This window comes from Atractosteus spatula, chromosome 3 (assembly GCF_055471065.1).
Source record: "Atractosteus spatula isolate fAtrSpa1 chromosome 3, fAtrSpa1.hap1, whole genome shotgun sequence".
Taxonomy (NCBI): Eukaryota; Metazoa; Chordata; class Actinopteri; order Semionotiformes; family Lepisosteidae; genus Atractosteus; species Atractosteus spatula.
In genome coordinates, this window is record NC_142708.1 from 21,579,664 (window position 1) to 21,605,499 (window position 25,836).

A 25,836-nucleotide genomic window follows, 5' to 3' on the forward strand; every position below is an offset into this window, starting at 1 on the left:
GAACCTTAATGCCAGTCCTTTAGACTGAAGATCATCCCGTTACAAAAATCAAGAATAATACTTTAGTTTAATTATCAGATTTTGAAGGTTTTTGGCAAGAACTTAATGTTTCTAATGGTGCAGCTGTAGCAGCCAGTGCTGTATCTTAAAAAAATATGTCAAAGTCACAGCTAAGTTGTCATTAAAGCATGATCAGATCATAGCATGGAGAGCTGGCATAGCCAACAGCTTGATGACAGGTTGGACACAGTGTTAGATTCCTTAGTTGTAAGGTCAATGTGTGCTTAGTGTGCTAAGAGGGAAACAAGCTTTGAGGCCAGGTTTCATTCTGAAAAGAAAGAATAATATTCTTAACAGATTGAGCATGGTTATGAAAGGGAGACAAATGCAATAAAACATTTGCTGCTTATGTTTTTTTTTTCTAACTTGATTTTTGCCTGCCTGAAATAATTTGTTTCTGGAGAAGTATTATTTAAATAAGTTATATCCTGTCTTTTAATTGGAGTTTTTAAATTTCTGGAATGGTTACTCACACAAAGCCAGAGAGAGAAATTGTAAATTGAAACAATTTATATTTCTGATAGACGTTATTGAGAAATGTAGTCTTTGGTCTGCAACCCACAGATGGTTCTGCATTTCAAAACCCCAGCTGTAATAATTATGGAAAATGGTATTTCTTGTGATGAGTCATCCTTAAATGCCTTTTCAGTTCAGTAAAAACTGTCAATTACAATCTGATCCAGTTTTGACACAAAAAATCCAAAATCATTTTGGTAACTTCTGGTGCTTTTTGATTAACAGGGTAAGATTATTCAACTGCAAGCACAAATACATTTGTATCATGTCTTTTATCATGTTAGTGTATGTTAATACTTGATAATCTTTTATTATGGAGTACTCTGAAATTATATTTTTATGCACATAACTGAGATTTCAACAATGCAGACTGTTCCAGTGGCCCATGTTTTTAGGTGGCAAACACAGACACACACTCACACCAGGGCCAGTTTCCCCAGAAGTAAGCTAACCACCAGTATGTCTTTGGATTATGGGAGGAAACTGGAGCAAAAAAATATGATTACTTATAAACCTATTGTAAATATTTTGTTGATATGCCCCCTGTGCAATTATCTCTCCAGATCCATGTCAGTCCATCTCCAAGTTTGTGTTCAAAGTATCCATGTGACCTTTCTACCTCCCATTATTACAAATGTGTTTGAAAATAATATTGTCACAGCCACATCATTTACAAATAATAAGTATACATACAAACACAGGAGATGTAGATATATTCTGTCTGTAGTAATGCAATAACAATACACATAGTTAACATATTGTGGTGGGTTTGTAGTTAAGACGAGGTGGTGCAGAGACGTAGGCTAGTCAGAATGTTAAATTGGACTACATGGGGGAGAACTGAGGTCAGAGAAGATTTCAAAATAAGTGCCTTCACCTTTATGAAAAAACATAGAGCAAGCAGAAACTGAGGTAAACAAGCAATTAATATAAACTTCAGAACACTTGGATTCTATTCCTATTGTGCTAAAGTAGCTCCAAATAGGTTTGGAGGCAGTCTACCGAGTCATAATCACTCCATGTGAAACTTAGGGGCATGGGTGGGGTTAAAAACCAGTTCAGCAGCTTCTACAACATCTGTAGTAAATACAGGTTTAGGGTTTTCTGTATTCCATTGTCCTGAGAGTTATTTTTACCACAATAATATAGGACAAACCTCATGAGCATATACAGATTGATTCCAGTAGGTGTAATAAATTTGTTAATTAATTCATGCACCGAACAGGCGTATTCATCTAGTAAATTTTCCAGTTTTTATCTAAAATATATGTTGAATTTTACAGCAGCACACTGTCATAGAAGGTAAAATTCGACATAAAACTGCACAATTAAAAGAGTGATATTTGGACTTTTGGTATATGCTTTGTGGCACGGAAAAACATGTTTTTATAGTTTTTAAACCATGGGAACAGTCCATCTTAGTGCAGTGATACAGACGGTTTTGAACAGGAAAGTGTGTCAGATCTAACAGGGCCTGTGCCATTTCTAATGGTTCTCTTGTCAAATGCCTCTCAAAATGAGATATACGGTGTGTTTCCCTAACCAAGTAGTGTGCATCAGCTTTCGGTAATTTAAATATGTAGGCAGCAGTGTGGAGTAGTGGTTAGGACTGCAGAGTCATCACTGGATGGTTGAGGTTTAAATACTGGGTCAAACATTGCTGTGTTATTGAGCAAGGCACATCACTCAAATTGCTTCGGTGAATTGCCTCACAAATGGATAAAAGTGTCTGCCAAATTAAGTCATAAACCTAGAATAAGGAAAATTCTTCCTGTATACTGTGTAAGTCTTGTTGTGTCATGTGGCATTGGTCCTATGGAGTACTACAGAATCCTGAAATGTCTTAAATAATTCAGTACTACTAATGGATAAGTGAATAAAATATCTACCCATCTATGTGAAACATCCTGGTTCAAATGCATGCAGTATTTAATACCTCCTTAGTACCAAAGTGATGAGAGGGGTTGCATTAATAATAAGGTCTTAACCAGTTTGTCTTTCAGGATGAGTCATTATGTCACATGGCATATATGAGGTTTAAGGATCAAGAAAAAAAGGATATTTTCACAGGTCTGGTAAGTTTTGTTTGGAGGAAACCTATAAAATTATTAAATTCAGAATGTAACAAAACAAAGCCAGTATATCACACTATACATCATCGAAGATAAACTTAGTATCTGTTTTCCTATTACTTTTAAGTTGTCAGTTTTTCTTACATGTACTATTCATGCATTCAATGGTTCAGGCTGTTAAGGATGTTTGAAGAATGTATGTAGATAACATAAGCTAAACAGTGAATGAATGGTGTGTAATGTTTAAATGAATTTCTTAAATGTTTCTTAAAAGTTTAGCCACGGTTCCTGGCTAGGATTGCAGCTAACTGCAGTCTATCCCAGAAACTTAAACGACAAAGCAGGACTAGGAGCAAAGACTACTCTCACCCTAAACATGAGGTCAGATAAAATAATATCAATTTATTGGCCATATTCAATTTCTTGTATTAAGGATTTGTCTTTTCTCATACCCCAATTTCCTCTCCATGAGACACACAGACAGGGAGAGAAGCTTGGGGTCAGAGCGCAGGGTCAGCCATTTTATACAGCACCCCTGGAGCAGCTGGGGTTAAGGACCTTGCTCAGGACCCAAGGGAGTAGGATTCCTCTGCCAGCCGCGGGATATGAACCGACAACCTTCCAGCCACAGGCGCAGATCCTTAGCCACAGAGCCAGATCAGTCCATCACGGGGCCACACAGAAAATTTAGAACCAACCACAAAAACTAGCCAGCATGTCTTTGGGTGGTGGAAATAAATGTGAGACTGTAAGAAGAACCTGCAGACTCCTCACAGGATGAGCCAAAGTCAGGCATTGAACCCAAAGGTTGTCAGGCACAGAGCTACCAACCAACACTAAACATTTAAGAAATTCATTGAAACAGCACCACCTTGTGTCAAAGTTTGTGTTAAAGCTAATTCACCCTGCAGCAATAGTAAAAGAAACCAACTTAACCTAACCTTCCAGAGGTCATGACACAGGATGAAGACCCTAAATTCTTGGTTTGAGCTCTTCACAACGCCAACAGTCATCCCTATTCAACACAAGGAGCAATAAAATTAGAATATAATCACACTGAAGTACTCCTGCACTTATGTATATTTTACATATTGAGTTCCCAAGAAAATAATCATAATTTTACCTTTCTTAAGCTTTAGGTATGATGACCTTAGGATTTGCATTTTTAAGAGTACATGATACCATACAAAATATGGTGCTTTGCCTACAATATTTTGCCTTTGTCCTTCTATCCTGTAAAAAGAACTTCAACTGTTTTTATTGTATAGCCTGGCAGGGACAATGACAGGTCTTTCCCTAGTCTGGTGGTATTGTACATCTATTATAAACTGGTTATTATGGGGTAAAAGCATTCTAATCCTGCCTTCTTCACAGATGTACAATATTTATTCAACTGTTTTTTGGGTACCAGAAATTACAGGCCCTGATAAAAACCTACATAAAAATTATGACATGAGAACACACTCTAAGAAGGGAGAGGGAATTCCAGACTATACTGCAGTAACAGCACACTGATCAAGCACCAGCAAAAGGCCTTGAATTTCAGTTTGTTTTCTTATTCCTGAAATCATTATTGCAGTAAACTGTACTCTTAGTTTCTTTTAAAGCGAGTCAGTGAATCATTCCTTGCTGCCTACAGCTAGGCTTTGCTCTTTTTGAAAATCTAAGAGTAATTTGCATCACGTAGGCTATAACACATGCAAGTGCACAAGAGGAAACAATATGCAGTTCCATGCCTTAGGAAATGTGCACCACTGGATAATACAAATAAAACATAATCAAAGCAGCATTAGATAAGGGAGAGGGCCTACATACAGTATACCTGGTCTGAATGAAAATGACAACAAAAAGGATATTAATAGACAAAACATACAAAACGTTTAAAATCAGAAGAGGCCATTCAACCCATCTAGCTTGTATTGTTGATAGGTAAATGATCAGAGGTCTTGATCCTACCATATATCTTGAAAGATTATAGTATTAGTTTCAACCACAGCCATATAAGAAATGTGGAGGAAAAATGACAACATTTTAGGTGTGCCTTTTTTTAAAAAAATTACTTTTGTATACAGTATATTCAGATTTGAGAATAGCAGGATTTTTGCTTAAAACGGCAAAAATAAAACACCCAAAACGACTCCTTTAGTAATGTTTATTCACAGGGTTTGCACTCTCTTTTACGCAAACATTTTTACAACACTCTGAAAAAAAGTTCATATTTAAGAGCTTAACTGTTAAGTACAGTAGAGGGCACATGTACAAACCATGTTCCATATAAAGTGTTTGCAGTCCTGTACAGGGGGGTTCTGTATAATACGCAAGCCCTGGGCAACACTTAGAAGAGAAGGCTTAGGCATTCAAATTAAATTTTAATTAAAAGTGACACAATATTAAGGTTTAAAATGACCCTTGTTCACAGAGTTTTCAAATTTATGAAAATATGAACCCACATTCAAAACTGGAGAAGTAAAAGCTCAGTTTCTTGTATTTAAAACAGTTCATTAGATTCATGCACACTACATCTTTGATTTTGAAAATCAACATTGCTTTCACTAGAGGGTGAAAATGCAACATTATAGAAAAACTCCAGTAATTATGAACTTAATCTTGTCTGTATTCAACACTATTTATCAAATAATTTCAACTGCACTTAGGATTAAAAAATTACACTAAGTGCACCTTATGTATAACATTATGGTTTACAAAAAATAAAACAAATTAAATGAGTTAAAAATGACAGGCAGTACAGCTCCCAAATTACTATGCTTTAACAGCAGAGCAACAAACCAAAATTAGTCAGTAAGCTAACTGACTAATTTTAATATAACAAATTACCACAGTCTTAAGGTTAACGTTTTACAATTAACCCTGAACAGCTGTTAGGTTTCTTACAGAACTGCTAAATTGAGTTGTTTAAACGGCTGATGAATAAAGTAGAGTGGTCAATCACAGGTTTCCTCACAGATTTTATTGAATATCCTACTTTGGTCTCCGTTTCAACACAAGTGCATCTTTAGCTGTCACACCAATTAAAAAAAAAGTCATACTGTTTTTTTTGTATCTTCCTACTAAACACATCAGCGTATCGGGAAGTATGCAAACTTTCAAAATTAAACAAAGACACAAAAAAATGCAATTTTCTAATCAGTGCTGAGGGGAATAAGGTGTATCCAAATACCTTATCTGGTACCTACTGGAGTACTGGAACATGTTCACAGCACAGGTTCCTCTGATTCACAACAAAAACCCATACACAAAAAAATGCCAATGACAACTGATACCAGAAAGTAAAAGAAAACCAGACCATTTCAAAGTTCTTCAGGCATTTAAAAGGGGATTACCTACCATGCTCTTGTTGATTAAATAGTTAGAATGAAACTTAAATAGATAACAGAATTTGCTGAGAAGTTTAACACACTGTGGATCCCAAACGAATTATACATTTCATGCAAAGGATGATGTAAAGTACAAAACAATGCTTGGAGCAACTTTTAAAAAAGGCTATGCACAACTTTGCCTTGTCTATACGTTTCCATATAAAGACCTGTTTTTGTACGCAAGTTACAAAGATCCCATTTAACTAAGAATATGTCTTTAATGGAGACAAAACTGAAACGATAGGTATGGTTAATGATGCCTGAACTGCTTCTTTCATATGCTGTTGTCCAAGCAATCATTAAAAAGGGATCTGATCAAAATGCAGTTAAAAACCAAGCCACACTCTGTTACCAGTTTTGAAAAACAAGAGAGGCTTGATAAAAAGTGTGCCTCCAACAACATTATACAACCAAATTTTACACAGGGTCAAATAAGAATTTAATATCAGGGATTCAACAGAAAATATCTGGTATTCATACATTTAGGTAAGCAATGGTGAAAATAAACTAAAATATATACAGACAATAAATTAAGGTGTTTTCTTTCCAATTAACATAAAAAGGTTGTTTCTTTTATTCAGAACCTTGACGACAATACATAGGGTCTTAAAAAAAGCAATTATATAATGTGCACATCTTTATTTCTATATATTCTGTGAATCAAAATCCATAGCAATGTGACAATCCTTTGATGGTCAGACACCAGTTTCTTTTATTCGTTGAGAGTCCCCCAGTATGTGGTCTGTGAAAAGTATCAGATGTAACTATGTGATGTGCTTTGTTATGATCCAACACGGGTTGTGGTGGTTTTCTTGTCAGAGAAAAAGCTCCTGAGGAGAACCACCTGGCCAATGCTCACAACCAGCAAGATAACAGCCTCTCCAACAGACCAGAAAGCAACTCTGGTGTTCAGGTCCTCTGCACGGCTGCGTCCTTGTGCCTCCCTAAGGCGGAAGTGTGTCTGGTAGTCGATAACAGACTTAAGGGCTTCATGTATCGAAACGCATGCAGACTCCATCTGGAAAAGATCAAATGTTATAGCAAATCTGGCCAAACTGTTATACTACTTGTTTGGGTACAGCATGCACCATTAATCTACTGTTCTAGCTATGGGTTCAAAAATGAAGCATGTAACTGGAAAACACTTATTAAACACCTAAACTTAAATACAACTAAAAAAGGCTGATCATATTTCCCTGTGAAAATTCTATTTCATAAGCAAGTTTGAGTACTCAGAGAAGCCCACAATATCTAATATGTCTGATTTATGAGGTTCTATTCCAATCGTGAGGAAAGTAGGTGAGTTTAAAGGGAAAGTATTAACAGCACATCTTGGGATGGATCTTTCTCAAGAGCAATGGGTATGTGTAACTGCAAAAATGTGAAACTATAGATTTAACGAAATCCCTATTTCATTAAATCAATACTTGTGCATTTTCTGAAGCTCCTAGTTTCATGTAATAGCTGATCTGCTACAGTAAGAACAATTAAGCTAGAAGCAAATTAGAATTCAAACATGAAATGGGTACAGAACTGTTTTAAAATAACTTTAAAAGGTAAATATCATATTTTTGTTATATTTCTTGCTCTCTTTGTGGCATCCAATACAATATTTAAAAGTATAAAAGTCAGGTGAATGCCAGAATTACAATGGCTTTAGTGCTCTACTTGGCTCCTCAGAGACTGTGCATTTGTCTGCAGTAAGGTCTGACTAGGTTTCTCATTCAGCAGGTCACACTGTGAGCACAAGAAGTCCTATTATACTGGACATATCAGTACAACATAACAATAATTGTAAACAATTTGCTTGTGTACATCCAGAATAAAGCAGGGACTTTGCACAACCTATGAAATTGCTTATTTTGCATTCCTTAGACAAAAGTCGACTACGTAAAAAAAGCTGATGTTTTGCAATGGATATCTGCAAAATTCTGACTTCTGCAATCAGCTGCATACCTGGGTCAGTGCCGTAACTCTGTTCTCGTTGGGGAAAAGTGGCGGGTCTTCTCCAACTTGAAAGTCAAAGTAGACAGTTTTGTGCGTGAAGGTGGAGAACTCATTGCTGAAACAGAACTTGTAGGTCCCATTCTTTGCTGCTGTGAAAGTAAAACTGTCATACTGCTTTTTCATCTCCTTGTAAAGAACTGTTCCATCTGGGTCTTCAAGACGACAATCCACATCATAATGACCTCCTGTTACAACCTAAAAGAAATAAAGAAACTGTGAAGCACGAATCTGCACTCCACCAGATGTCAGCCTCACTTATCACAAGGATGCGTTTCAGAGAAAGGAATGCCATGGGAATCAGGGCTGACATACAGGTAACCCTCAAAATAAAGGAAATACTTGAGTGAATGAGGGAAACAAAGTGCACTGAAAGCAGGTGCTTCCAGACAGGCGTGGTTCCTGAGTTAATTAAGCAATTTACATCCCCATCATGCTTAGTGTCATGTATTAAAATGCGAGACAGACACAGCTGCCTATTATTTTGGCTACTATGGCTAAATGAAAGGCATCTCCATGACTTTGAGAGAGGGGTGATTGAGGCACATTTGACAGGAGCATCAGTGGCAAAGACTGCTCAACTTGCTGATGTTTCATGTGGAACAGTGGCTAAGGTGATGTTGACGTGAAAATCCGAAAGATATCGTCAACTACGGGCAACCACGGACAACAGTGCACGTTCCTCGAACGTGATGTCCGAACGAGATGCAAGGCAAAAAAAGACAAGCAACTCTGAATCAGTGGACTGCAAATTTCAATCTAAGGCGTGAGCAAGATGTTTCATCAAGTAAGGGCCATCAAGAACTTCACAGAGAGGAATACTATTGTTGGGTTGCAGGGCATAAACCCCTTATTACACTCAAAAATGTACTTTTGTCAGTATCATGGTACAAAGAACACAGACAGTGGTCTAATGAGCAGTGGAAAACACCACATGGTCAGATGAGTCATCTTTCACCCTGTTCTCAACAAGCGGGTGAGTACATGTGTGATACCGGTTCAAATCCCACAGCCGGCAGAGGAATCCTACTCCGCTGGGCTCCTGAGCAAGGCCCTTAACCCTAAACGCTGCAGGGGCGCTATACAATTGTTGACCCTGCGCTCTGACCCCAAGCTTCTCTCCCTATCTGTGTGTCTGTGTGTCTCATGGAGAACAAGCTGGGGTATGCGAAAAGATAATTCCTACTGCAAGAAATTGTAAAGGGTTAATAAAGTGATGTTACTAGTACTATTATTATTATTATTATTATTATTATTATTATTATACACACCAAAAGCATCCTACAGGCCGGAGAGCTTGTTTCCACATTGAAGGGTTCTAACAGCTCTGTGATGGTGTGGGGAACATTTTCCTGGCATGGTTTAAATCCACACAACCCCTTAAGAGGGCAGTAAGTCCAAAGCCAATCTGATTGATCGCGCTATTCCTATGGTGAAGCATTTCCATCCTGAGGGAAGTGGAATCTGCCCGGATGAGAATGCCCCCTTCCACAGGGTACGTGTGTCACTGAATGGCTCGGTGAGCATGAAAATTATGTAAGCCATATGCCATGGCCCTCCCAGTTACCAGATCTCAACCTCATCGAACACTTATAGGAGAGTCTGGAGCAGTTCCTAAGACAGCATTTTCCACCTCACCATAACATAACTACAAATTATGGAATTTCTCGGGAAAGAATAGTGTCGCATCCCTCCAGCAGAGTTCAGGACATTTGTAAAATCTATGCCAAGGTACAGAGAAGCCGTCACGGCAGCTCATGGGAGCCCAGCGTCCTTTATGTTGCCGTTTTCATTATTTTGGCAGTCACCTGTAGAGTGGTTTCATTTGGGATGTCTTCCCAACCGCTGTTTCCTATATATGACTGATGCATGAGGGTTTCATTGGGTCACCACAGTAATGGCATTATTAATATTTCTACCATAGAATTATAATTAAAAATACATTTAATACAAATTGGAGTGAAGAAATACATTACATTTAGTTATACACCAATAGCCATTCAAGACAGGATCAGTATCCAGTGACTAGAGAATTTATAATAAAGCATCCACAAAGAGAGAGAGAAAACTGAGCCAAGTAATTACTGACCATTGGGTTTGACTTATGGAAGCAATTAGAACTAAACTAGAGGATCACCTATATGGAAAACAGCCGATAAAGATACATTTAGAAAAGTACGCTTTTCGAACAAGAGACAATATAAATGGATGGACACAGAGCACGCGGTATGGCACAGAACATTTTTATCTTTCCGAAATTATTTGATAAAGTCTTCTGAAACCCCAGGACTACCGGAACCCAAAGAATCTCTATTTTGAATTTACATCAATGTTGTAGTGTAGTTAGTAAATTAGTCAAATTGTCAGATGATACCAAATTACAAGCATTACCGAACAGTAGAAGCAGCAAATTAAATTTAAAAAATGAGACTGTGAAAACAAGTGGAAGATTATGTTTAATGTAGACAAATGCAGGCTTTTGCATGCAGGTAGCATGTATTTCGAAGGAAGACTGGAAGACACTTGGGGGTCTAGAACAAGCAACCCAGGAATTTTGTTGACACACTGACTCTTTCTTCTTTCAGGGAGCAGACTGTGTGGGCCAGGGATCACTTAGCTCCTAGCAAACAAATGAGATACACGGGCAGTATGGCCCCATCTCATTTACAATTTAAGATCAGATAAGGCAACCAACTGATAAACTCATGTTCATCTGTAAAAATATGAATATAATAAAAATATTTATTCTGTCTACATTATATATGACATCTTCAACATTAAAGTGAAATAATTAAACATTGAAATGGAAGAAGATGCATGCGAGAGCTTTGAGAATAAAACATCCTTATCCGTTGAGCCTGGTTCACATTTTGGCAGAACTGCAGGAACTAAAAGTGGTCCTGTTACAGGAGGCTTGAGAACACCTTTCCATTTTGGTATCATTACCCCATGTGGGATCTCTGGGCTCAGGATACTGAGAATTCAACTAGGATCAAAGCACTATACATAAGGCATTATTACACATCATTTTTCAAGTCCCTATTTTAAATTATATCAATCCATAACATGCAAACGAGATTCTTCAGATTCTAAATTTTCCTTCCCAATCATTCTAATGGAAGTTATTTTAAGGATTCAATCAAGGATAAAAGCTGCATTAACCATTAGTAAAAAGTGAAGTCGGTAGAATGGAGCAGCTGATGTTTAGATCCACAAATAATTTTCTACAGATATACAGTACTTAAACAAATAAAGATACTCATATTTTTTGCATTGGGGGCCTGTTGAGGTCAAAACCATGTGTCATTTCTTTCTGAAAAAAAAAAATCTCTTAATTCCCTTAGGCTATAACCTACTAGACAAATCACCCTTGACTGAGCCGTAATAAGGTGCAGCAACTGGTTTGACTTGAAATGAATAGGAATTACAAAAGAGTGGCTAAATCACTTTTGGAACATTGCCCAACAAGGGGGTTGGGGGATTTGTATTTAAAAAAAACAGCTCCAACACTATGGCAGATACAGGTAACAAAATGTCTGCGTCTACCAGTATGTTGGTAATGCTGTAAAATGCAATAAAACTACTTGTGTATATATATACAAATTTGTGCTTAAACTACTGGAGAGCAAAGCAAAATAAACTTTTACAACTCTGTTTAGGTTTGTTAGCTCACCTCTTTGTTTTAGTCCCCCATATCAATGGACCACATCGGTAAAGTAATTAAAACAGTACAACCTACTAGAGCAGTTTATTACAACTAGGAAATAGAAAATGGTAACTGAATAGAAGAAAAACTTTAATTACATTAGGTGTGAAATTAGCCACTCCAATCACAGGATTCAGTTAGTCTACTGGCTATGATATCAAAAACTAAAAATCCAAAGTTAGGCATCCTGACTTTGGAAAAGCCCAAAGTCAGACCCAGACCACTCTTCATGGAATTGCACTACAGCTCCATTCGACAGGTTTATACAACCCCAAGTCCCTTTATTTGTATCCCCCCTTTCAGAGGACATTAAAGTTAGGTGGTGCCAGGAATGTGTCAAATGTGGCAATGAATAAGATGTCACTCGCAACTAACATTCACAGTTATAATTTCTGTAAATGTTAAACATATTTGTGAAACTGAATGCAAATCAACAAATGCATGGTGAGAATTTTGGTGACTGATTTCATAGGGACTAGTTTCTACAGTGGCTATCGAAAGTATTCACTCCCATTGGACTTTTTTCACACTTTGTGTCACAATATGGAATCATAATTTATTTCATTGGGATTTGTGCCACTGATCAACACAAAACACTCTATAAGATTCAAACGACAACAAAATTCTACGGATGCTCATAAATTACAGAGATGAAACAGAAAAATAACTGAGTGCATAAGTATTAACGTTTGGTAGAAGCACCTTTGGCAGAAATTACAGCCACGTGTCTTCTTGGATAAGTCTCTATTAGCTTTGCACATCTGGACACTGCAATGTTTGCCCATTCTTCTTTGTAAAATTTCACGAGCTCTCTCGAGTTCGATAGGGACCATTGGCGAACAACAATGTTCAACTCCTACCACAGATTCTCAACTGGACTGAGGTCCAAGTTTAGACTGGGCCACTCCACAACATTGACTTTTTTTTGTTTTTCAGTCACTCCAGCTTGGCTTTGGCCACTGTCCCACCGGGAGATGAATATTCTCCCACGTCCCAGGTCTCTTGCAGACTGCGGCAGGCTCTGGGATTTCTCTATATATTTCGCTGTATCTATTTCCCTATTATCTTCACAAGATCTCCAGGCCCTGACAAGTGAAGCATCCCCATAGGATAATACTGCCATTACCATGCTTAACAGTACAGATGGTGTTCTCAGGATGATGTACAGTGTTATGCTTGAGCCAAACATAGTGCTTTGCGTTGAGGCCAAAAGGTCAGACTATAGAATTTTCCAATTGGTCTCAGAGTCTCCCACACGCCTTCTGGCAAACTAGTGGAGATTTGATGCGGTTTTCAACAATGGCTTTCCTTTTGCCCAATCTCCCATGAAGTCCAGATTTCTGAAGCACCCAGGCAATTGTTGTCCTATGCGCAGTTTCTCCCACCACAACCATGAAAAACTCTAATCCCTTCACTAGTTCCCTTTTCAGCCAAATACTCACTGTTTGATACCCTGTGATTCACAGTTGTGCCATGTTTTTGCCATTTCTTTAAAAAGGATTTTTCTGTGCTTTGGGGGTTATTCAATGCCTTGTAAATTCTTATATCCTTCCCATGATTGGTGCTTTTCAATAGCTTTATCCTGGATTTGATTTGAATGTTCCTTAATGAATGATGAGCTCTTTAAATGATGTAATTTTTGTTGGCTTCGAAATTTTCTCATGGCTTTCCCCTAACAGGGCTATTGAAAATCAATTTGCTTTGAATCTTCCTTTGTCTTCATGATGTACTTTCTATCGCAACAAATGCTATTGGTTTCAATACTCAGATTACTTTTTGAATGCCTGTCAGTATTTTTGAACATACAGGTAATTTAGGCTCACTGGATATCTGAGCCACATCCCCTCATCAGACTACAGTTTCCAAGGTGTTATGCAAAGGAAGAAGGCATGAGCCTCTGCCACAGGAGTAGCTCTGGGCTAGACACTCCTGAACAGACCTCTGCCCTTCCCATCACTTCTGGCAAGATATCATGACTCATGGTCTCCCAGATCATGGCCTGTCAGGGACGTAGTTTTAGGCTTAACATCTTGCCAAGTTAGAAGACTGGCTGTAAAAACCCCTGGTGTGAGAAACTTACTTCAGCCTACAACATACCAATGGCACTATCGTCCTGATTAGTTGGGCATAGTGGTTCCTTTCTCTTTCTTTCTTGATTTTCAACAAGCTTAACATGCAACAGATTACATTTCTCCATCACCTGCACCCAGTCAGCTCTTACCAATGGGGTAAATTAGAGGTTATGCAATCTTTCTAGTGAAATGCAAAATCCACACACTTTACCTAAAAACATAATGTAGTAATTGCTATCGTTACAAACACAATATATAAATGGACTAATATCCTTTTAATGATCAATATATACTGCTAAGTCTCATTTAACACACTACTGATCAGCTCTTTATTTTCAGATTTTTTGTACTGAATTTGAATGGAAAGAGTATACTTTTACATAAGAACATTTCAAAAGTGTAAAATAAGTTTTAGTAAGCAGGGAGTTTAGGAATGTCTTCCCTAAAGATTAGACAGTACCACATTCAAGTTTTATTTCGCCACCTTTTATTATAGATGCTCTAATTCTGTACTTGATACCGGTACTTAATGCCTTTCCATTTAAGACCAACTTTAAATCCTGACCTGTTTCAACGCATCCTGGAATTATGGAGAGAAGCAGCAGCTCCCTATTCGAGGCCTCCTACCACTAAGACACCCATTCACAAAACTTTGTCTCCCACCTCAGGATAAGGTTTTGCTTTTTTAAAACGTGCAATACGCTATGACTGTCAAGGTGGGTGCGTATTGGTAACGCTCCTCTCATTCTAAAAGAAGGTCGCGTCCATCTTGCAGTGAATTTATTTGCAGGAGGCGCGCTTTAATACATAAAAACAGATTTACCTGAAACTCCAGGGTGCACTTCGTGCCGATCGTGATGTCCTCGTAGAAACACTGTTTAGCATTGTCTGGGAGCTCGAAGGTGAGCTCTGAGCCGCATACCCATCCCAACAGCAACTGGGCCCACAGCACCTGCACCAGCACTCCGACATTACCACTGTACATCTTCACAGCAGGGGCAGCAGAGCGATTCAGACGCCTTCTAGTTGGTATTCGTAAACCTGCACATTAATATTGGACAAATACCGTGTAAAACAGCGTTCGTCAGCTATACACTTGTTAAACGTAACATAAATTCAAATAATGAATGTACAATGTAGAATCCGAACCCGGATATCAATGGGTTTGCAAAATAAAAAAGTGGGACAAACACCGGTTTAAAAGGGGGCGATTTCGATGCTTCGAGAATATTGGTTGTAAATACTGCTTTTAAGAAAATCTAACATCACAGATATTAAATAAAATCCCAGATCCTTACAGTTACAACTCACTGCTTAAGACGAATCCCCCTCACCCGGATGTAAGCAAATCGGCACCTCCTGCGTGGCAAAAGGAGTAGCGGAAGTGACCTCCAATCCCGGAAACGCTTCTAAATCAGTGGGTGGAGACTGAAGGGGTCTGCTGTCGTCATTATTCATCGACTGTTGTGGGCTTGGTGTGGTTTCAGCTGTGGGTCTGTCTGTAGCTAGATAGCGCGCCGGCTGCGAGTCAGGAAGGTGTCAGTGTTTTCAGTTATTGGAGATGATGCTACTGTTTGCAGTAAGAGTTTGAATTATGGAAGAAGAAAGCGAGGCAAGCCACACAGAGAGACTGTAATTATGCCTCATGCAAATAATTGTGTTTTTGTTAACAGGCTAACTTTTGTAATTTAGAATTGAAATGTACTGGTTGACATGGATTGACTTACAGTCGGTAGCGGTCCATAAATATCTTTAAAGAAAATAAGATTATTACTATTAACAAAACATATCCTATGATTTGTTCCTCTTCATAAATCTCTTTTTAAGTATTTCAAAGCCCCGCCCTGAACTCCTTAATGGGCGCACAAGCGAAGACAAGATAATTGCACCTAAGTTGCAAGACGTTAAGCGAGCGATTAATTTACCCAATTACTTGGGGGCAATCGTTCACGTACTCAATCGCTAAAAATATGGAATTTAGAATAATACATTAACCAATTACTTGCATGTATTAGTGTCACACGTGTGGTTCGGTCATTGTGGGGACTAGATCTAGGTTTCTTAAATGTAGCCCTGAAACAAAGTATATTCAACCTTTCAAGCTCCAAAGAGTTTTGTTACTGTAACAGGGCCGCGCTGAAAGAGCACTGTCACGTCAAAATAGTTTTTGGTATATAAATCTGAAGCATGTGGAAGTCAATTTTAACTCTAACCCCCAAAACCATCCATTCTTGAAACAATGCAGCTAAAATCGTTAAATCAAAAATCCAAAATACTTCATTTCTTTTTCCCCTCTTGAGATCTTCTTGTTGGTTTAATATTTGATGTTTGAGTTGCTTCTGATTTATTCTTGCGTCCAGATTTCCCACCCGGAGACATTTCTCTTGGAGCATAAAGACGTTTTCCTTTCAAGATATTTATTATTCCCAAATCCTCCTTTTAAAAACAGCGTCAAAAACCTGCCTTGTCCTATATGTTGTTGACCAGATATATTTATATAAATATATATAATACAATGTCTTTTTAAGGCAATTGTTCTCAATGTTCATAAAGATTTACTTTCCAAATGAATTATTATGTCATTGCTAGAGATGAACAGACATGTAACGCCAACCCAGATGACACTGACCAGCACGCCAGGCTGCATAAGAATCAGGATAACCTGAAAAGACGCGTGAAGAACAGTATTAAGTTTAAGGACTGCAGTAACCCTTGTCCTAATATCACTCAGTTCCCAGACCTCATGGTTTGTATTCTTCAAGAATTTTAATATTTCTAAAAATGTTAACATTCACTGACACAAATATTAAGTAGTAGAACTTTTAAACATATATAAATACACATTAGAAAAGTCCAAAATAATATATCTGAAATTGTGCATAGTAAGTATAATCTTTTTAGATTTATACGGCATCCAAAACATAATATACATGTGCAAATGTGTATGTGAAAGGTAAAATGGATCTAAACCATTCCATGTATTGAAATATAGGTTAGTCAATTCTTATCTAACTTTTCTTTTTATATAGGAATACCTTCCGAAGGGCTATAATTATCACGTGTGTTCGTACACAGTTAATAAAAAACATGACGATCACTTGGATTTTGAAGCCACGATTCGTGTACAAACGAAAACGGAGGAAGAAGTGCAACAGTGGCTCCGTGTTTTGAGAGAAACTACAAATGTGACATGGAGGATCGACAAAAGTAGACCACGCAAAAAACAGCGCGTTCTCTTTAAAGTAAGTTTAATTTATATGTATGGCCAAAGCGAGATGATATTTAAAACAATTGCTCTTGTCTTTCATATGAGTATAGACTCCAGTTCTGTTGCTAAACCAGAGGACATACACAGGTTTTACCAGGAAGTATTGGTATTCTGAAATAATGTTGTCACACCCAGGCTGGGAGCAAATTGCTGCCTGAGCTACCACAGGTAGCTGCAGCACGTGAGTGCTTGCGTTCCACCCCAGCTTCATTAACTCAATTGTCCAGTTGTCCCACCAGTCACTGCCTTTAAGCTCTAAACACTAATTCGGTGCTCTGACATTGAGATACCAGGAGTAGTGCAGGTCCCTGCCTGCTTCAGAATCCTCCTTTGTAAGACTCCAGATTCTCCAGGTTGCTGCTTTTCGGCTTCCAGATACTCCTGGCTGTCAGCACTGAAATAAGTGGCCTGTCAGCAGCTCCACAGCAGGCTCTCCTGTCCTCCTTTAGTCTCCAGGTTCCCAGTCGCCTCACTGCACCCAGCTTCCCAGTCCAGTCAGCCTTTTTTATGGGGCTTCTTTGTCAACCTCCACCTGCCAGCTGTCTCTCCTGCTCGTGCGCCGTCTCCTGCCGGCTTCGCTCTTCTCATCCTCCGGTCCTCTGAAGTCTCATGGAGGAACACGAGTCCTTCATGCAGATCTCAGCCTGTTAATCTGACCGAGGCAAAAGTTGCATGTGCAGCCTTTTATATGGCCTAAGAACATAATTTGTTTACAGCTGTAAGATTATTCTGACAAAGCCATCATCATGCCATGTCGTAATGTTTCCAAACTACAGCTTTTATCGAGAATGCATTTTGACAGAGCTATCTCACCTGATGAACGGTTACTTTTTGAATCACTGTTTAATTTTTGTGCAGGCCGACTATAGGTGCCACCATAATACTAAGCCACGGTCTTCAAATGCAAATAATAAGAGAAGGTCAAAAAACACTAACTGTCCTGCAAAACTGTACATAACAGTGGTTCGCACTGCCATCAGCCAGGGAAGACAGAGTGGGTGAGTAGGCTAATAATACATCATTTTAAATAGACATTTGTGGTTTTGGCTTGCTTTTCAAACCAAGAACAGGAGGCACTTCTGTATGTCGAGTGTTGCTGGAGAATGGAACAGTCTGCCCAGCTGTGTTGTTGAAGCCAATACTCTGGCTTCTTTCAAGAAACATTGGATGAGATCCTTGGATCATCTTAGATAGCCGTTATCATACAGGGTAGATATTGTCCAATTAATTTATTCCAGTCATTCTTATGTTTTTAGATTTTTACTCTGATATAATGTATATATAATGATGAACTTCAGTCAAAAAGGCTTTGAGAAAATGCATTGCAGCTTCACTCAGTTTTTTTCTGTCTCTCCCTTCATTATTTGCAGGAGTACAGATCCTCATGTACCTCTTTATCCAACACTTATTCGCCTGGCTAATTTACACAACCATGTCATATGTGCCAGTGATGCTCCACGACATCGGGACTTTGGTGAAGATGCCATGAGGCACTTAAGTCAGCTCTGTGAGACTGGTCACTTGACGTCTTCAGCACCTGATGTGCTGAAATATGACCTGCAAATAGAGACCTCCGAAAATTGTATTTACATTTCTTCTGATGGAGACATCTGCCCTGAACTCCAGTACTGTGATAGGTAAGTGAACTATGATTTATTAGATGTAATTGCCAAATGGGAAAATGTTTTTGTTTGCGTTGAGAAATAATGAAAAGGCATTAATTAGAACAAACTGAAAACCTTCGGCTAACATGAAATGAAAGTGAAAAGTTAAAGTTAAGGAATTAAAAGTTCAGGCCATTGGAAAATTAAAAACAAATGGCTTTAATAGAAGAAAATAAATTACAAACAAGAGGAGGCCAATTTTGGTAGTAGGTACTCGATTAGAGGATCTCATCCAAATTATTCTTAAAATAATCACCAGGGTATTGGTTTCAACAAGATGGCTGGATATCCTGTTCTATACTTTCACAATCTTTTAAGTAAAAACATGTCTTCTTCATGTAGTTTACACTTGTGTCCCACTTGTGAATAGTATGATCAGGTCTGCTCATATTCGTCTTGCCTAAGACTAAAAGGGTTCAATTATTTTATCCTGTCAGTTTAAGGACATTCCTTTGAATCCAGGAATGTATCTGGTTAGAAAGTGAAAACAAAATATAATTATAAACCCCTAAGTCTCATAAGTAGCCTCTTTGACCTCTTGACGACCTGTTCAAGTGACCTCTTGAAGATCAGCATTTCCTGTTTTGTAATTGTAGTTATAGTTGCCCAGTGATAGACAAATCTTGAATTTTATTTAAATCTTTCTGGATTTCATTGCTGTTTATATAGTGTTTCCTAATCCCGTTTTGGTGTAAACTATAAACATGAGTAGTTTACTAATTATCCCAAAACTTGATATATTAACATAAATTTAGGAAGAGTAGTGGTCCTAGCATAGATCCCTGTGGTACTCCCAAAATTTTATCACCTCAATTTGAACATTCACCCATTCTGTGGTATTTTCTATTTACTAACCAATAAAATATTCTTAAAAGGTAGTTAAACAAGACATACCTTTTCTAAATGCGTGTTGAGTATTCTCTACTCAACTTCTTACTCTCTGGCCAATTGATTTCAGTTTTCCATTTGTAAATTTGTTCTTAGCTTTTAAATTCTAAATGAGATTTGTAAACCTAGAGTCTCAGTTCCTGGATTTCTGAACTGCCCTGTCTTGAGCAGCTGTTGAAAAAGTTCCTTTAATGGCTTCATAATAACATCTCTTGTTCGTCTAAGTGCAATTGGTAGGATACAGTTGAGTCATTGAGATTTATTTCTTGAGTGCTTCTAGTACTCTAAACATTTCTGTCTTTTCTATACCAGTGCTATTTAATAAAGACCTTGTTCTTCTACTGTATGAGTTATTTTGTTGGCTTATTCCTTAATAAGAAGCCTTTTTTCCTTCTCAGTTTCTAGTTGATCTGCTCTCTTCTTATTCTATATATTTACACTGTTTTATAGTTCTTAAAAACATTGTGTTCGTGATCTTACCAGAAATAAGAGTAAACTGTATTTTGAGTAAATAGCACATTAATTTCTATGTCTATAAATAATATTTTGTGTTTATTTTGTCTAAATTCAGTGAAGGTCAACTTGGATTTTCAGAAGGAACCAAAGTTTGTATCTCTGAGGCACTGAAGACATCCAGTAATTTACCAAATGTGTCTGATGACCATTCCAAACTCCAGTTTGACAAGGGTATGTCTGCAAAGAGTCATTAATAAATGTAGTTAATAAATGTTCCAGTTCTACTTGTGTGCCTGAAAAATGTTAAAAATAAAAAATAGAAAAATAGAAATGACTTATGTTCATAATACAGTGGTGTGAAAAAGTGTTTGCCCCCTTCTTGATTTCTTATTTTTTTGCATGTTTGTCACACTGAAATGTTTCAGATCATCAAACAAATTGAAATATTAGACAAAGATAACACAAGTAAACACAAAATGCAGTTTTTAAATGAAGGTTTTTATTATTAAGGGAAAAAAAAAAATCCAAACCTACATGGCCCTGTGTGAAAAAGTGATTGCCCCCTAAACCTAATAACTGGTTGGGCCACCCTTAGCAGCAACAACTGTAATCAAGCGTTTGCGATAACTGGCAATAACTTTTACAGCGCTGTGGAGGAATTTTGGCCCACTCATCTTTGCAGAATTGTTGTAATTCAGCCACATTGGAGGGTTTTCGAGCCTTAACCGCATTTTTAGGTCATGCCACAACATCTCAATCGGATTCAGGTCAGGACTTTGACTAGGCCACTCCAAAGTCTTCATTTTGTTTTTCTTAAGCCATTCAGAGGTGGACTTGCTGGTGTGTTTTGGATCATTGTCCTGCTGCAGAACCCAAGTGCGCTTCAGCTTGAGGTCACGAACAGATGGCCGGACATTCTCCTTCAGGATTTTTTGGTAGACAGCAGAATTCATGGTTCCATTTACCACAGCAAGTCTTCCAGGTCCTGAAGCAGCAAAACAGCCCCAGACCATCACACTACCACCACCATATTTTACTGTTGGTATGATGTTCCTTTTCTGAAATGCTGTGTTACTGTGTGCCAGATGTAATGGGACACACACCTTCAAAAAGGTCAACTTTTGTCTCGTCAGTCCACAGAGTATTTTCCCAAAAGTCTTGGGGATCATCAAGATGTTTTCTGGCAAAACTGAGACAAGCCTTTATGTTCTTTTTGCTCAGCAGTGGTTTTCGTCTTGGAACTCTGCCATGCAGGCCATTTTTGCCCAGTCTCTTTCTTATGGTGGAGTCATGAACACTGACCTTAACTGAGGCAAGTGAAGCCTGCAGTTCTTTGGATGTTGTTGTGGGGTTTTTTCTGACCTCTTGGATGAGTCGTCGCTGCGCTCTTGGGGTAATTTTGGTCAGCCGGCCACTCCTGGGAAGGTTCACCACTGTTCCATGTTTTCGCCATTTGTGGATAATGGCTCTCACTGTGGTTCGCTGGAGTCCCAAAGCTTTAGAAATGGCTTTATAACCTTTTCCAGACTGATAAATCTCAATGACTCTGTTTCTCATTTGTTTGGATCGCAGCATGATGTCTAGCTTTTGAGGATCTTTTGGTCTACTTCACTTTGTCAGGCAGGTCCTATTTAAGTGATTTCTTGATTGAGAACAGGTGTGGCAGTAATCAGGCCTGGGTGTGGCTAGAGAAATTGAACTCAGCTTTCCAAAGATGTGATAAACCACAGTTGATTTAAGTTTTAACAGGAGGGGCAATCACTTTTTCACATAGGGGCATGTAGGTTTGGATTTTTTTCCCTTAATAATAAAAACCTTCATTTAAAAACTGCATTTTGTGTTTACTTGTGTTATCTTTGTCTAATATTTCAATTTGTTTGATGATCTGAAACATTTCAGTGTGACAAACATGCAAAAAAATAAGAATTCAGGAAGGGGGCAAACACTTTTTCACACCACTGTATATATATTGTTCCATAAAGAGAATTCAATTTATTGTATAACTTTTAGAATCTGAGTAGAAAATGTTACATTTGCAATATGCATATGTATTTTTCTTAGTTTTATAATTTCTAAAACTTAAAATTTTTTAACTTTTGTCTTTTCTACACAGATGAGTTCTCTACAATTAAACAAAAATTCCAAGACATGTGTGACGAACTAATGGCAATGATTAATGATTCGCCAGAAAGTTTTGGAGAACCCGCACGAGCAATGGTGACGAACTTTGACAGAATTAGAAATGATAGACTGAAGGTTCTGTCAGCCATGCGCATGTTTGGTCGATACACCAGCATCAGTTCAGCTGCGCGAAGAGCTGCCGGAAATCAGCGCACAGCTAAGCACAGAGGCTGTACAGGAGCTGCTCAGCAAGCTCATAGGAAGAAAAAACTTGGAAGCAGAAGACATCCTCATGCTGGAAGCCCTACAAAATTTCCCTCAGATCATATCTATTATTTGCAGCAGTGAAAGCAGAAAACAGTGGAAACTGTGTTTAGTATGCGTTCACTGAACGCATAGAAAACACACCTGCTCCTGGTCCACAGAGACTTTCTGACTCTGCTTCAGGGGAAAGATCAGATTTTTTTAATAAACGTTATTTTGACTAGAAAAGTCTGTAGGAGGTTGCCTACAATGTCACATGTAAAACACATGCCGGGCAGAAATACATTGATTCTTTTTTAAATCCTTAAAAATAGAATTTACTCATAATCTATTCATATTGAGAATGATGCTCACTCTGATTACAGCACAATTACCACTGTACAGCTTATTATTCTTTGCACATTGCACATTTATTTTAATTTCATATAGTACTGGCTCACGGGAATCAGCCTACCTAGTGCACCAGCATACACAGTGTGGTACTTTTTTCTGGGCAAAAGCGCCCCCGGGGTCTCTCCACAGATTCATGCCTGAATCTGTGTGCATCAATGTTACTCCTGTAAACCTTTCCATCCTCTGTGACCCCCTGTTGTTGATCTCTCTTTTCTTGGAACGCGTTACATTCATGTTTTTTTAATTCCTTTCTTTCGAGTCCCATCACATGCCATGCAAGCACAACAATGACTTTTTACTGTACAAGATGTCATTTATTTTATTGCCTGTAAAAAGGTTTAATGTTATGTTCTTGTAATTGCAAATGCCTTCTGATGCTCTATTGATTAATTACCTTTTTGTTTTTTTCATTTGCCAGTCCTCTTAACTTCACTTGTTCCATCTCTCGATTTTATTGCATCAACAGATTACACTGTATTTTTAGAATCTAATCGCAGAGAGTTGTTTCTTCTCTCGATGCTTTTGCCTCTTGTACCCACTCAGTTCTCCTTCCCTTACACCTCTGTACTGGAGCAGAGTCCCTACTGCACTGTGCTCCTGAAGGCCACTTGTTCGTTCTGCTCCTTTAGTCCTTTAACTCTTCCCTGTATTGCTGCAGTGTCCTATCTTACGTTTCACGGCTTTTGTTTTGCTTATTGTACACTCTGCTTTTAAGACTTGTGGTTCCTTTCAGCATCGTAATCTCTGTACGTAATCTTGTTTTAACTAACTTGAATTAAGGTGAGTTATTGTCTTTCCAAATTTAATCTAGTTTGTATTTGTTGGCATTATTTTGGCATTTAATTTTTCACATTTCAATTATTATGAATGTAAATGAAGGATGAAGTCATAATAAGCTGACAAATTATATCCACTAATTGGGCATAGAATAGTATTTTAGCAAGATTGGAAACTCACCTAATTTGGTGATAATGTGGAAAAAGCTTGACGTGAGGAATTGGTCGTCCCAATGAACAAACATCAGTCTAATTAAAACGTTATTATCTTAAATCAAAAACAGACAAAAATAGAGACACAAGACAGAAATTGCAGAACACATTTACATGCTGTAATTGAAGCAAAATGTGGAAACGAGGCATAAAAATATTTTTCACCTCAATTATGCTTCTTATTACATTTTAACAAGCTATGCAGGAAGATTCATCCTCTTGCCGGTGGATGTATAAACGAACAAAAATAACGCTACAGTAAATTTTTTGACAAAATGTTGGCAACCAGATTATTTTAGTAAGCATGAAATTAAAAATGAGAAGGTATTTATATAAATGAGATTTAGGCAGTCTGTTTTATTTATGCAAAATATGTACTTCTGTCCCAATTAAATTCTTATTTTAGACACATTTAAAAGATCATATTTCACTGGTTTCTCTTTCTACAGAATAAATTCTTATTATAGAGTGTCAACTAGATGTTAAGGTAAACATCTCAAATTCAAATGGGTTTGCCACTCATACACACTTTTATCCATTTACGTGAAGGCTAGATGTAATAATTGTGTGTGAAAAGGCCAATCTCTATTCTGGCCTTTGGTACTCGGGTAGATTAAGATTGATCGGGACTTGGGTCCCCCACATTGTTCCTCAATTTTATATTTTTACACATTTTTTCAATAATGCTATTACACTAACCAAACATATAAACTCAAGGTAATCTGAGAACATATATATGGTGCTTTTTAGACTAGACATTTCTTTGACGGTTTTGAGGGAGGAGAGCTCACGTCGTGTATAATGATGTTAAATCTGTAACATTAGTTCTGTCTCCTTGAGTTTGAACAGTATGAATTAATCAGAGAAGTTGTTTTAGGTACTGCAGCACATTAATTGGCAGGTATGCTAATATCAGCAATATCCCAAGTTGTTTTCAAATAGCACTGCAATGTGATCGTTCAATAACTGATAAGCATCCAGCTGACTACCTTTCTTTGATGTACTGATTCATTATTGATGGATTTTGTCTTGTCTAACCACTTTAGCTTGCTTCAGCTTTCTCTTACTACTGCTTAAGTTACACAAATCAATAAGCTGTGTTTTGTAAGCAAATTCCATCAGAGGTCTGATGTTTTGCTCTCTGTGAATTCTGAAACAACCAACCAATCACACAAAGTTAATTTGACTTTCCAACGAGTTTCTCATAGATTGCAGTAAAGGGTTTTAGGCTATCCACAAGCACTGGCAATAACTTCACTAACTTAGAACTTCCTTAAATTATTGTAAATACTGAAAAACAGATAAAACAGCATCTATATAGTATAGATAATGATGCCCGAGGTGTAATAGATTGCTGGTTTAAATTTCATAACTGAGTTTAGATATTATTCTTAATTTCTGTTTACTGTAACATTTGCCCCTGCACAGTAGGACAGTGGCAGTTCAGGTTTATTTCTTAAATTTATTACTACTGTACCCACAAGGTGGCGCTCAGATATATTCAGTTTACTGTAGAAAATGGTTGTGGGCTGTGCACTCAAACAGCAAAAAACCTTTTTACAGCTTTTAGTTTTTTTTGCTAGTAACACAAAGGCTGAAACCTTTATGCCTCAATTTCAGTTTTCATTTTTTTAGCGCAACAACCAATTATATGTGAAAAACATTCTCAGACACTGAAATTAGGAGAGGCTGCCCCTTTAAATTTAAAGGATTGAGAAGCAGATAAAATATAATACCAGTCTATTAAGTATAATGTACTATGCTCTTTTTCTCAAGGGCTTAGCAGTTATCTCAGATCCTGTATGAATTTATAGCACCATATCGTGACAGGAGTTGAAATTAGCTATGAACTGGAGTAGTGATATAAAGATTGAAATGTAAGGAGTTAAGGAGGGGAAGAAGAATATTCTGGATTTGTATAGAACTGTTCAAGAGATATGCTGGTGATGCTGTTAAAAACAGGTGTAGTTTGCATGTATATTTAGT

The 25,836-nt window shown here is 37.7% G+C and overlaps 2 protein-coding genes across 4 annotated transcripts; one reads left to right on the plus strand and one right to left on the minus strand.

The window, feature by feature from the left end:
- Positions 1-4,786: 4,786 nt before the first annotated feature.
- tmed7 (transmembrane p24 trafficking protein 7) lies at positions 4,787-15,224 on the minus strand. 3 transcript variants are annotated; one of them, XM_088910033.1, is made up of 4 exons: positions 15,142-15,224; positions 14,631-14,848; positions 7,982-8,227; positions 4,787-7,043 (listed from the first exon to the last, which is right to left on the minus strand). In XM_088910033.1, exons 2-4 carry the CDS (start codon positions 14,790-14,792, stop codon positions 6,807-6,809), a joined length of 645 nt encoding a protein of 214 aa, XP_088766159.1. In that variant the 5' UTR covers positions 14,793-14,848; positions 15,142-15,224; the 3' UTR covers positions 4,787-6,806. The 3 variants fall into 3 exon arrangements, with proteins under 3 accessions (XP_088766159.1, XP_088766158.1, XP_088766157.1); XM_088910032.1 differs by having other exon boundaries at positions 15,119-15,193; XM_088910031.1 differs by having other exon boundaries at positions 15,106-15,193.
- A 110-nt stretch (positions 15,225-15,334) lies between these two features.
- Positions 15,335-24,189, plus strand: LOC148837559 (uncharacterized). The gene is made up of 7 exons (XM_088911914.1): positions 15,335-15,439; positions 16,397-16,553; positions 16,837-17,049; positions 17,934-18,073; positions 18,446-18,712; positions 20,199-20,314; positions 22,197-24,189. The coding sequence occupies exons 1-7, from the start codon at positions 15,402-15,404 to the stop codon at positions 22,550-22,552; spliced, it is 1,287 nt and encodes a 428-aa protein (XP_088768040.1). The 5' UTR covers positions 15,335-15,401; the 3' UTR covers positions 22,553-24,189.
- The last annotated feature ends 1,647 nt before the right edge of the window (positions 24,190-25,836 follow it).

Coding starts and splice junctions, on each gene's coding strand:
- tmed7 (XM_088910033.1), bottom strand. CDS start 14,792: ATGTACAGTGGTAATGTCGGAGTGCTGGTGCAGGTGCTGTGGGCCCAG. Junction 8,228..14,630: donor AGTGCACCCTGGAGTTTCAG/GTAAATCTGTTT, acceptor TATTTCTTTTAG/GTTGTAACAGGAGGTCATTA. Junction 7,044..7,981: donor GAGTTACGGCACTGACCCAG/GTATGCAGCTGA, acceptor GATCTTTTCCAG/ATGGAGTCTGCATGCGTTTC.
- LOC148837559 (XM_088911914.1), top strand. CDS start 15,402: ATGGAAGAAGAAAGCGAGGCAAGCCACACAGAGAGACT. Junction 16,554..16,836: donor CTCAGTTCCCAGACCTCATG/GTTTGTATTCTT, acceptor CTTTTTATATAG/GAATACCTTCCGAAGGGCTA. Junction 20,315..22,196: donor CAAACTCCAGTTTGACAAGG/GTATGTCTGCAA, acceptor TTTTCTACACAG/ATGAGTTCTCTACAATTAAA.